Source organism: Talpa occidentalis, unplaced genomic scaffold (assembly GCF_014898055.3).
Source record: "Talpa occidentalis isolate TD23 unplaced genomic scaffold, MPIMG_talOcc4v2.1 talOcc4.2, whole genome shotgun sequence".
Lineage (NCBI taxonomy): Eukaryota > Metazoa > Chordata > Mammalia > Eulipotyphla > Talpidae > Talpa > Talpa occidentalis.
The window spans coordinates 110,070,790-110,087,779 of NW_023602073.1; the positions used below are offsets into that span (position 1 = coordinate 110,070,790).

Below are 16,990 nucleotides of genomic sequence, written 5' to 3' on the forward strand. Positions count from 1 at the left end.
AAGGACATGGGACAAACACCAGTACCTGGATTTTACTTTGAACCTGGCTGATATCAGCCTGTGTTCTTCCTTCGCCATCTCCCAGCCTCCCTCTATTGGCCACCTTAAATTGAATGTATGAATTTATGCCTTTGTGTAAAATATTGGTGGAATTTTTTTTTAATTTCAGGATCAGACACCTAATCTGGTTCCATTGTCCTCACATTTAGTCTGTATGTAATGGCCATGTATACTTTCCCAGTAAACAATTAAATGTATCTTGCAGTAGAAGACTGTCTTCAATATAGCAAGAAAAATAATTACTAGTTTCTGGGGGCAGTCATCTTTATGCTAATTTCTTTGGGGAGGAGAAGCACAGGTTCTCTAGGCTGTAGCTGTTAGGACCATAGCACAACTGAATGTGAGTTCCCTACCGCACATGCCTCTTTGAAGGATTAGGACACTAATTGCAGCTGCGGTCACAGGACACAGGCTCAACAGTATTGTTACTAACTATACCTAAAGAGCTTCTGCCCCTACACAGGACTTGCTGCAGTATAAATCATTTTGTAAAAGGGGAGATTGATGAAAAAATGAGATGGATATTGTCTCTACTCTTCAGGCACATTGTGATAGAGTTGCTTTAAGAGTTCTTTAAGTCTGGCCCAAGTTGAAGAAAAACTGGTGTATTTGTACCTGACACTAAAATTTCTTTCTAGAGATATTTGCTTTCCAGTAATTCATCCGCATCTTGATTTCTCAGTAATGGATTCAAATAACCTGAACTGTTCACATGGCTTTAGGTTGGGATCATAGTATCTGCTTGGCTCTCTTAGCAACTAGATGTTATGACAGAATGCCCTGAGCTCTAACAGTCGGAGACCTCCTTGGTGATATTTTCCTTATCACCATAGGGATGTAACCATAACCACATTCCAAGTACCTCCACCGGTTAATATTAGCCTCCTTCACAAGGTATTTCAAAATGTGTATTTATGTGATTAGAAAAATCATTCTACTTCTGTCACACCATTCCTCCTTTACCTTTCTTCCCCAACCCCCAAATTAATAAAACGTATTAGAAATTTATACTGTTTTGGTAAGATTATATATGAATTAATGGAGAACCATGGAACAATTTTAATAATTTTATTTTTTTTTTTTTTTTTTTTTTTATAGAGGCATGCTTTATTTATTTGTTTGCTGGTTTCTTTGTTTGTTTTGTTTATACATGCACTGGGTACAGTCAGAAGCGCGGGAGGGCGAGAGAATTCACCAGAGCCAGAGCGGGGAGCAGAGCAGGCAGAAGGACCGAAGTACACTGCTGAGGGGAGCAGCGGGCGGCAGGAGAGGTCTGCGCGCCATGTGGGACCCTCCTCCGGTGGCTGGGGAGCAGCCGGGGATCGAACCGGCGCCGCAGAGGCCGCGCGCAGCTTCGCAACCCAGCGCTCAACCGCTGCGCCACCGGGGAGGCCCAATAATTTTATATTTTTAAATAAACAGTGCACTGGAGTGTTCTTTAGATAAAGAACTTAAAACAATAAATCATAAGTGGATTTTGCAATTGACTTGTCTTTCTATAAATTCTATTTCTTCATGCCTGGGATATTGAGGTGAGAGAGGAATAGTTTGAAATCTTATGGAAATCTTATTCTTTAACTTTCATTTTCAGGGAATTTATGAGAAAACATAACATTTCTGTCATTTTTTTACCTTTTCCTGCTTTACTGAAATTTAGATCAGGATATCAGTGATTAGAATTAGGATCTGTGAGGAACATAGCAGAGTATATTTCTGGCATCTGACCCTGGCAAAGCGAGTGCACATTTGAACTGGGGTTGAACAGAGGGACCATAGTTTTTGGCCTTTTTCTGTGCTCCCCCTTCATCTGTGATGTCCCAGCTCAGGATTTTATAAATGGTGACCAATCAGCCTATATGGATAGAAGGTTGCTGGGATGGAGGACTATGATATGAGGATAGTGTTGGCACATTTTTGGGCGTGTGTATTGTCTTCATAATATTACTGGAAAAAAAACCTGCCCAGGTATTGTGTAGGCAGTATGCCTTAGGGAATGCATTCTGCCACGAGTAACCTCAAAAATGAGAGCTGAGTGAAGATCGGACTCTGAAACTATTACCCACTTAGTAAGTGGGGTTTCGTTTTGGAATCTGAGGGAGTTAGCATTGGTTTGTGTGACAGCATCCACTATTCTCTCCTTAGAATGAATGCAGTGTTGGCCGACTCAGGACACACAAGCTTGTGCTATAATAATCCTTTACCAGGTTTGTGTCTTCTGAAAGGCAGACTGTCTTTTTTAAAATTTTTTTTTTAATTTTACGAAAGGCCCCCCCAAATTATTACCCCTATTTCATAAATAGAGTTACAGTGATAAGACTGTGCTTTAGTATCCTTTTAGAAGTTTTTCTTGAAATGTTAGTACAGATAGGCTAGCTGATTAAATGATGACTTATAAAGACTTTGGTGACAGACCTATGAGAGTTGTAGAAAGCATTGGTTTGGAGATGAGAAACCAAATTTCAGTTTTAGTTTTTGTAGAGATATAACTGTGTGGTCTTATGTACGTTATTTAATCTCTCTCAGCCTTCATATATATATGATGAGGGCACTGATACCAGCTTTTCAGGTTTGTTACGGCGGTTAGAGACAATGAATCAAAAACCTATAGCCCAGTAACAGACAGTGCTGTAATTGGCTTGGTTCTTAATTCTTCAGCCTAGCAATTAGGACCTTGGACCCTGATCCCATGTGGTTCCAGTCCTAGAAGTGGGTATTCTAGCTCCTTTACACAAGGCCTTACAGAAGCTTAATTTCTGTAGCTTTTAATTTTGTAAAATTACGCACATACATTGTTGGGGTTTAGAGTTACAGTAATAGACAACTACACAAAAATCCATATAAGGCATTTTAGAAATTTGTAAAATTTGGGTTTTTTTTTTCCCCCAGTCTATACCCTAAATGTTTTTTAAAGGGGGTATGTATAACTGGATGCTTATGATTGGTCTCTGTTAATTCTGGATATTAGTGTGAACTCTACAAAATCTAGAGCAAAATTTGAAGCTCTGACCAGTGTCCCTCTTGCCTCAGGACCTTCCTGTTTTTCACCAGGTAGCTTGCTCTAAGTTTTTGTTTTATATATCTAATCATCTGAGTACTCAGTAGAACTACCTTGTACTTGCTTGCTTTTTGAATCATGCAGAGTGAATTTTAAAAGCATGTTTCGTATCTATATCATAGAGAAAATGTTTTACTTTTTCACGAAATGTGTTTTCTGAATTATTAGTTAACTATGCCATTATTCTTTTAAAAGAATGAAAAAGAGGCCTCCCTTATGGCACAGAGGTTAACGTCTCAATGCTATCAGGCTATCGCCAGCTACTACTTTATAAGTTCAATCCTGGCCAGGGAGCTAACCCACATGGGGCAGCAGACCTCTCCTGTCTCACCTGCTGCTCCCCCTAGCAGTGTATTTCAGTCAGTCTGCCTGTTCTGCTCCCCTCTCTGTCTCTAGTGAATCTTCTCATTCCCCACACCCACATCTGTGGCCTACACCCCAGTTCTTGTATGCATAAATAAATAAAATATATCTTTTTAAAAAATTAAAAATGAAAGAGTGAATGGGACACAGTTATATATCCTGGGCAACATTGTTTCATCATATACCTAGCATGTTGTCTGTTTTCTTCTTTGCATCTTCAGATGCGCCTTATGGCAATTGTAGAGATGCTGATTTTTGCCCAGCCTAAACTGAGGTCCCTTCTTGCATAGAAACATGCATGGCAAACATTGTGAGTATTTTGGGTTATTTACTTATGGCAGAATCCCACTGACTCTCTGTTTTTTAAACATTCTGGTAGAACACATGTATTTGTATCTTTTACATAAATACAGTTGGTGATTGCCAATTTAAAAAAAAAAAACTAACATTTAGGATGGTTAATATTTAATATACAGAATCAGACACTATCTTTTGTCTTTAACTTGCAAATAAAAAGTTATCTGGCCTGCAGATCTGCTGTTCCAGATATGGGGACTATCATCATCTCTTCTCTATTACTGTTTATGAAGCATTACAGACCAGACTGAATCTATACTCTCGGCACTGAGCTCTCTCCACCATGGACTCTGCCTTATAATAGCAGTGAGAACGCCTCACTTGTAGTGTGACTGACTCCAGATGTACATTATCATATATCATCCTTGTCAGGGAGGTATATTTTAAATGTCGTGATGGCTATAATGAGGATGAAGAATTGAAGTTGTTATAAACCAATTCAAAGATTTGCTCACATTCACATGCTTGGTTAATGGCAATGGTGGGACTGGATCTGGGTCATTCCTGTCAGCTGGGTTTATCTACTAATCAGGATTCTGAAAAATGAGTATAGACATTAAGATTTTGAGAATATTTTGCCCTATTACTTTTTCTTTAATAAACTTTTTATTTTAGAATAGTTTTCAATTACACAGACGTTATAAATCTAGTCCAGAGAGTTCTCTTATACCATCTCTTGTTATATCTTATAGTGATTGTTTCAACTAATGAACCTATAGTGATACATTAGTATTAACTATGTCCCTACTTCATTCAGATTTCCTTATTTTTCCCTGTTGTCCTTTTTCTGTTTCCACATCCCATCCAGGATACCACATTGCATTTGAAAACAGGCAATCATGTCTCCTTAAGCTCCTCATGGCTCTTTTGATAGAGCATGTGATAGTTTTAAGGAACATTGAACAGGCATATTAAAAATGTCCCTTAATTGGGAATGTCTGTTGTTTTTCTCATGATTAAACTGAGGTGATGGAAGACCATAGAGCAAGGTGCCGTATTTCATCACATCATATCAAGAGTACATACTATTAACATGATTTACCCCTGTTGATGTTGCCCTGATCATCTGGCTTGAAGCTGTTTGCCAGGTTTCACCACTGTAAGCTTTTCCCGTTTCCATATTGTGTTCCTTAGAAGGAAGTTACTATGCTCAGACCATATGCCTTAAGAGGAGGGAGTATCAGTATAAATTAGGTAGAATTTTTCTGACTTACCTGCTTCTGTCAACTCAGCAAATCCTACTCTCCCCCTTTTTTCCTTCTTTTTTTCTGATGCCTGCTATACAGATATTGTAGCAGGAGGAGATGGAGCCATAGAAAGGACAGCTAAAAATCCACACCAGTTCTGAGTTAGTAGACATGGTTAGGAAAAGGTTGATGATGCTTCCCATTAGTGGGAGAGGGTGCCATGAAAAGAGTCCCCCTCCAGATGATTAATTACCCTTAGAAAGCCAGGAATGTTTGTTGCAAAGTACAGGGAGAAAGTGATATGGTACTCACTTACAAATGTGACCTTCAGTATGGGAATTATAATTACAGAAAGGACAGCAACACAGGAATTTGGGAAAAACAATGTCAGTGAGTTTATATATTCCCATGTCTCCCAGATATGATGCCATTTTCCAGTTCCTAGATATGAAACCTGCCACTGATGTGTTGCCATTTAATTCTGAGCCAAGAAGGGTCATGCAAATTTTTTTAAGCCTTGGAAAACTAAAGGAGCCTATTAAAAAAATTAGTTACCTGATTAACTGTTTTTCTAGGTGCTCACATTTGGACCATCCTGGCTCATAGTCTTCAATTTTTCCTTCTCTCTCTGCAGAATTCCATCCGGCACAACCTGTCGCTGCACAGCCGGTTCATGCGGGTCCAGAATGAGGGAACTGGCAAGAGCTCCTGGTGGATCATCAACCCTGATGGAGGGAAGAGTGGGAAGGCACCCCGACGGCGGGCTGTCTCCATGGACAACAGCAACAAGTACACCAAGAGCCGTGGCCGTGCAGCCAAGAAGAAGGCAGCCCTGCAGACAGCCCCCGAGTCAGCAGATGACAGTCCCTCCCAGCTCTCCAAGTGGCCTGGCAGCCCCACCTCCCGCAGCAGTGATGAGTTGGATGCTTGGACCGACTTCCGCTCACGAACCAATTCCAATGCCAGCACGGTCAGTGGCCGCCTGTCACCCATCCTGGCGAGCACAGAGTTGGATGATGTCCAGGATGATGACGCGCCACTCTCCCCCATGCTCTACAGCAACTCAGCCAGCCTCTCACCCTCTGTAAGCAAGCCATGCAATGTGGAGCTGCCACGGCTCACCGACATGGCGGGTACCATGAATCTGAATGATGGGCTGGCTGATAATCTCATGGATGATCTGCTGGATAATATCACGCTCCCATCATCCCAGCCATCACCCACTGGAGGGCTCATGCAGCGGAGCTCTAGCTTCCCCTACACCACCAAGGGCTCCGGCCTGGGCTCTCCAACCAGCTCCTTTAACAGTACGGTGTTTGGACCCTCGTCTCTGAATTCTCTGCGCCAGTCTCCCATGCAGACCATCCAAGAGAACAAGCCAGCTACCTTCTCTTCCATGTCACACTATGGCAACCAGACACTCCAGGACCTGCTTACTTCGGACTCACTCAGTCACAGCGATGTCATGATGACCCAGTCAGACCCCTTGATGTCTCAGGCCAGCACCGCTGTGTCTGCCCAGAACTCCCGCCGGAACGTGATGCTTCGCAATGACCCAATGATGTCCTTTGCTGCCCAACCTAACCAGGGGAGTTTGGTCAATCAGAACTTGCTCCACCACCAGCACCAAACCCAGGGTGCTCTTGGTGGCAGCCGTGCCTTGTCGAATTCCGTCAGCAACATGGGCTTGAGCGACTCCAGCAGCCTTGGGTCAGCCAAACACCAGCAGCAGTCTCCTGTCAGCCAGTCTATGCAAACCCTCTCGGACTCTCTCTCAGGCTCCTCCTTGTACTCAACTAGTGCAAACCTTCCTGTCATGGGCCATGAGAAGTTCCCCAGCGACTTGGACCTGGACATGTTCAATGGGAGCTTGGAATGTGACATGGAGTCCATTATTCGTAGCGAACTCATGGATGCTGATGGGTTGGATTTTAACTTTGATTCCCTCATCTCCACACAGAACGTTGTTGGTTTGAACGTGGGGAGCTTCACTGGTGCTAAGCAGGCCTCATCTCAGAGCTGGGTTCCAGGCTGAAGGATCACTGAGGAAAGGGGAAGTGGGCAAAGCAGGTCAGTGCCCATTGCTATGGCATAACAATAACAAGGTGGGGATACCTAGAGGGGAATCTGTCTCTTACTTTGCACTTTAATCCACATTGGAAAATTGAGACCCATGGAACAGTGCTGCACAATTTCATGGCTCCCAGTCAGTTCATCTGCGAGTTGTGTAACATACCTACAAAGTAAACAGGGCTATCAGTGCCCCTCCCCACAATTTGCTAACAGCTCAAAAATTTTACTGCCAGGAAAAGAAACACATTTTTACTCTTTCTGAGATTTCATTCTTCTTTATGGGCAGTCATCCTTGCTGACCTCTGCCTACTTCCTGGATGGATGAGGCTAGAGGCAAGGAGGGGGAACTTGGGTCCCAAATGTCAAGGTTAAGGAGCCCAACATATCAACTTTTTAGAAAAACTCTCAGGTCCAACATTACTTTTTCAGTCTTTGGTGTTAAGAGTCCTTCATCTTTTTTTTCCCAGTAAAGTAATGATTTGCTTCTAATTTAACTGTACAATATTTACTCTGAACTCTTTTATATGCATTTTTCCACCAGAAGTAAGATTCTGTTAGATTCTTCACCATAGTACTAAGCGTCTTTATTAATTGTTAATGCTTGGCATCTAAACATTTAAAATTCACTTAAAACATTTAAAAGAATTAAATTGAAAACAGAAGTTTGTTAAAGGGAGCACTTACGTGTGCTTCTTGGCCCATTAATACTGTCAGGTTTCAAACAGTGCGTGAATTGTGAATGATAACAGACATTTTCTAAGTTGTGGCGTCTTAATACTGTTGGAACCAGAAGGTTCAGACAATACGATGTAGCCTTTGATTGGGAATCAGGAGTTTATGATTCAGCCCCACTTCTATTCTCTGGAGTATATCACTTAACCTCTGAGTCTCAATTTCTAGTTTTATAAAATGAGGATAATAGTCCCTGTTACTTCACAGGGTCATTGCAAGAATCAAAGGCAATGAAGTATGTGAAAGTGCTTTGTAGAAGTGTAGTGGCTGAAATATCTACAATGTAATTAGGTAAACGTACTGACTGACAAATGACTAGGCAAAGAATCCAGAGAGGTTGGATTATTTGCCCCAAGATCATACAGCTAGATCCACAATCTATATTTCTTGAATGACTTGAACCATAATATTTCTTGCTAATTTTCTCTAAGTGTTAAAAAATAGGAGGTGCTCTGAACTGAAGTCAGAGTGGTGGTTACACAAGCCTGCCCTGCAACTCTCCTCAAGAAGTAAAGTCAACAGTGGGGTCTTCTGATAATAGGTCTGCACCCCCCAGACCCTCCCATAGTCAAAGGGCTCTTCTGTGCTCCAGCTCCTTTTAAAATTTTTAAATCTCAGCAAGTTACTTATACCCTTCTTTAAAAAGTATAAAAGTGGAATTCATAGCCATAAAATCCTGAGCCTTCTTTAACCCTCTGCCCTGGTGAAAGAATTACAAGGGTCTCCCATGGTGAGCTCAGTCCAGCTCCCGGGTAGTTATAGAAAGGGGAATGTCAAGAGTGTTGTGATGCTAAAGCTTCTCAGCTTTCCCAGGCAAAAGCAGGCCCTAATGGAACCCAAACATCTGTTTTAAGTCATTTAATAGCCCTTGAGATGGTAAAAAGACTGTAATGGAAGCTAAATAGGGTAACATACTTCCATGCCAGCCTATTCAGTGCCATACCAAGACTTGGACTGGTGGACACTTGCCTTGAGACATTTAGGTATCTGGCTTTTATAAGAATAAATAGTTTATATCTTCCTTTAAGAAGAGGAATATGACTTTGGCTACTAAAGATTCAAATAAGTTTTCATTTTGTTGTAGTTGTAAGGAGACCACTTTCTGGTTCATTAAAAATAAGTCCAGAAGAAAATGTACTAGCACTTTTGTTTGATTTTTCAAATGTAGTTTGAAATATCAGACCTTTCTTTGGTATGTGTAATTCTAAGAGGTTGTACAAAAATATTTTAAGGAAGATTTAATTATTTCAGTTCTAAAAATAAGTTTAATGAATTATGAGCTTGATAATAAATAACTGCTTTGGGGATAATGCATTTTATTATTATGCCCTAATATAAAACCTTAAGGTTATATAGTCATCTTTTCTCAGAACATTTTGGGGGAGGTGGCTTTGAGAATTAAAATGTTAAAAATGAAAAGTCACCAAATTTTCATGACAGTAAATTAGCTCAATATGCGCTAAGAGAAGCATCCTAAAGACACTGGGGGGATTTGAGTGGTGCAGGGTTTGATTTCTAGGTTTAGGAGGTCCATTTTGCTTTGGAACGAATAGTTCCTCTAAACAGCCAGAAATATATGACCTAAGATATATTCTTTATGTTTAAATTTAACTTGTGGCTGTCACTTTGTTGAAGACACTTGTCCCTAAATTCACAAAACAAGCCTGAGGCCACAACCTCAAACCTCACTTCTCCCAAATTAAGCCACCCCAGCTTCCCAAGAGTTGTTCTGTAATGGTTTTCTTGGCATGGCCTTTTTTTTTTTTTAAAGCAGTGATCAATAATGTTCTCCAGATTCACTCCCCAGCTTGCTAACTAAAGGTCATGTGACCCAGAATGGGTCTGATCTTGTTGTGGAGTTAATGGAACAGTTCTGTCCAGTTGACAGACAGTCTTGCAGAAAGCTATGTTAAGATACTTCTCTGGAGAGCTGTGTGTTTCACACATGTCATTCATTTTAGAATGTGTGTAAAATCTTTTGACCTGTGGGTCTATCAGGGAAAGGAAAAAATAGCCATACCTGTTAATGAATGCCAGCTGCTGGGGTGCATTGGGCACTGTCTTCCCTCAGACACTCATAAAGCTTGGTGCACACACTTATAAATTGGTAGCAGAGATGTCCTTGAGCTAGTGTGGTGGATGCTAGACTGAGCTTCCAGTAAGCACTCCTGAGCTTGACATGTGTCCCCTCTTGAAGGGAAAGCAACTTTAGTCTGACTGTAGTTTTGATCAAAAGATGCCTAAATTCACAAACTCTTGTGTTCATCTTCATCTTCTGGCATTTGGAGACCCCATTTGGGAGCAGCCCAGCACTTACTTTTGTTTCAACTTCTTTAGGACAAGACTGGAAAATATCAACCAGGAAAAGCCCCGATAGAGAAAAAAAGGAGGTGTAGTTTTCTTCTTGTTTCTGCCACTGGCCACGTCACTAACGAGTCTCTTAGAATTTTACGTTCCTCATCTGTCAAAAGAGGACAGAATCATTGAGTTTTAAAGGGGCATAGCATATTTAATTTTAAACCTGAAACCTACCATTCTGTCTGGCATGCCCCTGGTAGAGAATTATGTGATGCTATGCAATTACAAATAAACACAGTAGTACACCAGGGTGGAAAACCAGACTCCTGTGTCAGAAGCCATTGCAAATTTTTAGGCAGGCTACTTCCCAGAAAGAGTAAATCTTTTGATGCTTGTTACACCCATGTTTAAATGTTGTGATTCTATTACATCTTTAAATATTTGTATTGGGGTAGTAAGACTAATTCTAACCAAATATAGGCTATTTTTGTCATGTTTTTATCTTGATGTAGACTTTTCAGACTGTTTCAGGTAGTAGATGGCAAATACGAATCTGTGTATTGCATGGAGGCTATAGTCACTTGCACTTATGGTGGTAGCCTAGTCTTTGGTTATACTACATCAGGCTCAAGAGTTCTACATCTGCAGGGATCTTATTCTTACCTTTTTAAAAAGCCTGAAGTCTGAACTGTCATTCATGGAGAGAATGGCTGTCTGGATCTTTTTAGTGCTGACAACAGTAAAGGAAAATTGACACAGCTGTGAAAAGGGGTTTTCTGTGCAGAGGCTGGTGCATTCCTTACATACATTCTTCTCCCTGGAGAGCAGTGACATCGAGCACTAAGGCTTTTCTTCTGGGGCCTGCTGGTTTTATGATGCGTCACGGCACCTCTGGCTACTCTGCTGAGCATGGTGATAGAGCCTGAGTGACTCTTGTTTTAAGCGGCTGTGGTTATAAATGGCTTTCTGCAAGGTCTCTTTTGGCCACAGAGCTTATGTGGAACAGAAATAAGTGAGGCAAAGATGACCAGAATTTCTACTGATAATTTTTGTAAATGTTAACTTCCTGTTAAATGCTTCTTTTTAGAGAGCTCATAATGCTCAGTACTCAACATCTCATACACAACATTTTCTACAGGTAGAGTCTTCTGCCTGGTGCCACCTGTGCTTTTCACAAACTTACCTTTCTGTATAGAGATAGTTGAAAAAGTCTTGTCACGATCCAGTTCTGTGTCATTGCCATCCACTGTGGCCTATCCATCCACTGTGGCTTTGTAGACAGGTAGGATGTTTGCTGACTTTTTCTCTTCCCCAATTTCGTGGGGACCCATGTTTTTCACACTGGGTTTTATTCCAAAAATGGAGACTCCGCACTCTGCAAGAGATAGCACCCAATTCCCCCTGGTTTTGTTGATCTACTCAATTTGGTTTCCAAACAAACATTGCTTTCCTCATCCTCCAGATTACTTTGCAGTTTAGAGTTTCAAACAATAAAATGAATCAAAATTTTGTTTGCATATTAATGACAGTTTAGATGTTTAGAGGTTCCATGGATGACAGAATACTAAATCATTAATATATTTTTGGGTATGAAGTAGAAAATGGATTCTGTGGTCAAATGTTTGAGGAATACCATGTTAAAGTGAAATACGGTTGTTTCCAGCAAGACTTCTCAAAGCTTAAAAGTTAATGTATATGTTGTGAAATTTCTAGTGTTGGATTGTATGTAGTGTTCCTAAACCATAGGACTACCATTGGTTCCTAAACCAAGGAACCATACATAGTAATACCATTCAAAGGCACATCCTTAAGAGATCTTGCCCTAAAGTTTTGATGAAATAAGTCACCACCCCTTTTGTGAACTATGAGTTCTTTAGTTCATTGCCTCTTTCCTCTCTCTGAGTTTTTGGTACACCCTTGTCATATATCAAGCCTTTCTCAGTCTTGGAGTGGGTTCTACTTTTGAATGGACTAGCTGCCTGGCAGAATGGTAGAAGTTCTTAAAAGAAGCCTGAATTAAGAAAATTCATTAATCGAGGATCTGTAGTGTACTGGCACAGGGGATGGAGGTCAACAAAGTAGTGCCTCACCTCAAGGTATGCATGGTGTGCTTGGAAAGATGGAAACAGTGCTTGTGGTGGTGACCTTTTGAGGTGGAGGAAAAAACTTAGACGGAGGGTTGGAACAAAGACCCGTGGGTATGTGACAACCATACATGCTCGTTTCTAGGACCCCCGCTTTGTCCTCCTCCTTTCTCATTATCAACTGTCTGTCCTTCCGGTTTTTGTTTAAGAAATATAAACATGGATCTACCATTTCAGGAGATCCACATTAATAGGACAGACTTTAAACTAGGTCCAGTTGCTGGTTTTTTGTTAAAAGCCCTGCAGGACCTTGCCTTAGTTTATGTTTGATTCTTAGAGTTGATTTATCACAGTTGAACATGAGCCACCCACACACTTCAGCTCCCTGTCTCTGGGGCTCTGCCCTGAGGGAAACCGTGGATTAAAAATGCCTTCTCTGCAACCCCCTCCAAGTTAAATAACATCTGTGTGACATGGCAGAGAATCTGTGGGAGGGTGGCAGAAGGCCACCATTTTTGTGGCTTTGTGTCAAGTCAAGTCACTCATCTTTGAGTCTCAGTTTGCTTATCTGTAAAATGGAGTTTAAATGAACAGTGACCTCACAGAGCTCGTGTAAAGACTAGTTCTGATACAGGCTAATGTTTCTTGACAACTTTTTGAAAAAATATTTAATGTTTATTGATATTTAAAATGACTAGAGATTAATGCGGAATAAAGAAAGCAGCCAAGACACTTAGGTCTTACACTGTAGACAGGAAGAGCAACTAATTTCCTCAATAAACTAGAATCAATCAGGGCTTTTTCATTAAAAAGGTATTGCAGTTACCTTTGATGTCCCTTAGAGTCTTGCCTATCAATTTGGGGGTATCTATGAGAGATACTTTTCTCCCCACCAACAAAGGGAACTTCTGCCCCAGATGGAGGCAGGAGGTTTGTATGCAGTACATAGAGTCATCTCTCCTTGGGTGCCTGTTGGGAGCGAGCCTGGGAATCTGATCTTCCCCTCCCTTGGCAGGGCATCCAAGCCACACAGAGAAATAAAGTTGCTCCAGTTCCTCTTCAGGCTTCTGGGAGCAGAAAGATTATCACACAATAAGTAGCATGATGTGGGCAGTGGCCTGGCAGTGGACCCATAACACCCCTCGCACAATCTGGTGGCCATCCTCCTTTGGGACTAACATAATCCCACCACCTTGGATTCAGAAAATCTGGTCATTGTATCCTTAAGCTCTCTTCCAACTCTGAGCTCAGTGTAACCCAGAGCAAATGGACTGTTCTCCCAGAGCTTTCCTCCCAATGAAGCCAGGACCAAGTATGGAACTGAAACCCACAGCTCTCTGACAGGCTACTGGGTTGCAGGTGTTTTGCTTTGTTTCTTTCTCTCCCATTAATAGACATGGACCTTACTCTGTAATTCTACATGTTCTGTTTTTTTAATAAGCTTTTTTTGCTGATATCTATGATATTTATTAAGTGATAAGAATCACTTAGTTGCAATGAAGAGTTCAGAGGGTTATTCCAGACACACACACACACACACACACACACACACACACACACATCTCTTTCTAATGAAAGAAGTCTGAACCATAGGATTTTGGTTTTCTTGGGGGGTGTTTGATTTGATTTCTGACAAGATGAAGATTTATCTCATTCCTGGAATCTTATTCAGACAGCTGACTTTAGGACAGTCCTTTGTCTTTCTGTCAATCTTGGAACCACCCTGCAGACCCTCTTTACAGTTCTTTCTTGGTTTCTTCCCTCAGTTACGCTTGTGTGGTTGTTGCATCTCGACCACCATCTGTGTCACCTGCAGGTCCTGGACCTACCTTATAGGTGGATGAGTGCTTTAGACTATTTGTGGAACTAAAAGAGCTGATTTTGCACTTTCAATTTCAGAATCACTTTTGGAAAAGTTAGACGGCCTCTCCAAACTCTGTCTATCTAAAGCAGGAAAAGACAACTTTAGAGACCCCTCCCTTCTATACTGGAGTAGAACCTGTAGATGGTCAGACTCTTTACCTAAGTACACTTGTATCCAATGGAGGGATCTGGCACATCGCAGCCTTAAAGACATGCACTCCCAATTGTAGCTCCACCTCTCCCCAGCCAGTAAATGCACTCAAGAGTTACACAGGAAAGGACCACACCCAGCAAACATAAACATTGTGATATTCAGGTCATGGTTTATGGCTCTGAGCACTTCCTCCTGGACTGTGGGTCTCTTTTGTATGTATATGGTGAATCACTTTAACAATAACAGCAATTTGAGAGTTAGAGTAGCAAGACTCTTAATTTGGATACTGAGAGTAAATGATGTGTATGGTAAGATAAACAGAAAGGGTAGGAAGTAGTGGAATTTTTTATTAAAAAACATACTGTTGTTAATTAGTAGTTTTTTAAAAATTAAATGAGTTAAATATTAAAATTGTTCTTTTTTTTTAAATAATAAATTTTATTTTTATATTCCCCATACAATTGCAACCCCCCCCCGTTCTGATCCCAATCCCTCCCCTCCCGCCCCCCGCCCCCCAAAAGTGTCTCTGGTTCATAGTATTTTGTTGATTCTGATTTTCACTTTCTTATAGTTATTCATTTTCCTGGTCCCTTATTTAAGTTTTCTAGATTCCTGCTATGAGTGAGATCATCCAGTATTTTTCTTTTTCTTTTTGGCTTATTTCGCTGAGCATGATCCCTTCCAGCGCCATCCATGTTGCTGCAAATTGCATGTGTTTATCTTTTTTGAATGCTGAGTAATATTCCATGGTATATATGTACCACATCTTCTTGATCCAGTCATCTATTTTTGGGCATTTGGGTTGTTTCCAAAGCTTAGCTATTGTAAACAGTGCTGCTATAAACATAGGGGTGCAGGTGCTCTTTGGAATTGATGTTTCTGTGTCCTTTGGGTAAATACCTAGGAGTGGAATTGCTGGATCATATGGAAGCTCTATGTTTAGTAGGTCCAGAAATCTCCACACAGCAAAATTGTTCTTTATATTCATCTATAGATGATTACATCTTACAAGAAACCAGAGTTTTAGCTGGTTTTAGCTCCCCCCTCCCTCCCACCAAAAAAGGCATTAAAATTCTAGATCTTGCTCCACAGCAGTAGATTCTGTCTGGATTTAAATAAGATGAAGCCTTGGCAAATGTGAGTAGGTCTAAAATACTTTTGGGAGATTTAACTCTTGAAGAGTGTTAAGTATTAGGATTGGCAGAGGGGAAGAGAGGACTGTGGTGTTGATTCATTCAGCCAACCTTTATTGCTTCTCCATTCTGTATGTCAATTTTCCAGGCTGCTTGATACATCAGGAAAATTTTGCTTCCCTGACTGGAATTTATGCTGCTTGAGGAAAAATGCCATGTCTCAGTCATTTTAAAATAGGTGCTACATATGCATGTGATTTGCTTTCAAGCAGTTGGACATATTGGAAGCTCATTGTAAAAAAGTAACCACTCCAAGCACTGTATGGTTAGATGCCAGGTGAGTGGCTTAGGAGCTTGAGTAGTGGACCCTTTGGAGAAGGTGGGGCTGGAGGGGCCCTCTGAATGCATTGGTGTGATTCACATGGGTGGGGAGAAGAGGAATCCAGGCAAAATGTGACAGAACCTGACCCATCTGACTGACCCGGAAGGTTTGTTCCCTGCAGCCTTGGTGGAAAGTAAATCTGGATGAGCATGGTGCCCCAAATAGTTTAATCCAACTATGGTTTTTGGTATTATAATTAAGGTTAAAATAACCTCTAGTCCAGGGCCTCCCTGGTGGTGCAAGGGGTTAAGATGCAACCTATGAAGCTTCTGCAGCCACTGCAGCATGAGTTTAATCCCCCGGCCGGCCTGGCAGCTACCCACTTGGCTCAGCAGACCTATCCTGACTCACCTGCTGCTACCCTCAGCAGTGTATTTCACTCAGTCCGCCTGTTCTGCTCCCCACTGTCTTTGGTGAATCCTCTCACCCCCCACACCTCTGGCCTGTACCCCAGCTTTTGTATGCATCAATAAATAAACCTTTAAAAAAACAACAACCTCTAGTCCAGGGAGGATCCAAATGGCCCTTAAAGATTTTTGCCTTGAAATCTATTCCTTGAAAGAATGTCTTCTTAAATTCTATTCTTAATTGGTTTCAGACTTTACAAATCTTTAAAAAATAGAAAGTCTCTGCAACTTTGCTGTTAACAATACTTATATATATATATATTTCTGCCTTGTCAATCACCATATTTAACTCTGGGTACACAAAGTATATTGGTTAACATAATCCCTGTCCCAGTATAAAGACAGAAATAGGATATTCTTAAGTCAAACTTACTTTCACCATCAGTAATCCCTGCAGTTTAAGCAACAGAAAAGGCAGTGCCTCTCTGCAAGTAATCCCTGCTCTTTGCCCCTCAGCTGTGACAGGCGTGGATGTTTCTTCTTTTGTGTTTAATCAGCATGGCACACAGGCTGGCTGGAAGGGCAGTTCACACTAGGTCCAGGTTTTGAAGTGTCATAAGGCAAAGGGCTCTTGAGCGGCTTGTCACCAGTCTTCACAGATAGGCTGCCACCTTGAAAAAGCCCAGGGATTACTGGGTGACAGCAGAAAGATAAGTACTTAGACAAGCTTTTACATAAACTCAGCTTTCATTTTTTTTTAATAATAAATTTTATTTTTATATTCCCCATACAATTGCAACCCCCACATTCTGACCCCAATCCCTCCCCTCCCTCCCCTCCACCCCCCAAAAAGTGTCTCTGGTTCATAGTTTTTTGTTGATTTTGATTTTCACTTTCTTATA

General features: G+C 41.2%; 1 protein-coding gene across 4 annotated transcripts in view; it reads left to right on the plus strand.

Moving 5' to 3' along the window:
• Positions 1–16,990, plus strand: part of FOXO3 (forkhead box O3) — a 127,044-nt gene that overhangs the window by 97,811 nt on the left and 12,243 nt on the right. For 3 of the 4 annotated variants that reach the window (XM_037520185.2, XM_054699080.1, XM_054699081.1), the window contains one exon: positions 5,657–7,092. In XM_037520185.2, the coding sequence (XP_037376082.1) occupies positions 5,657–7,057 (1,401 nt within the window). In that variant the 3' untranslated portion in view covers positions 7,058–7,092. Of the gene's footprint in view, positions 1–3,716; positions 3,789–5,656; positions 7,093–16,990 lie in introns of those variants that run through there. The other variant, XM_054699079.1, reaches the window with a different exon arrangement.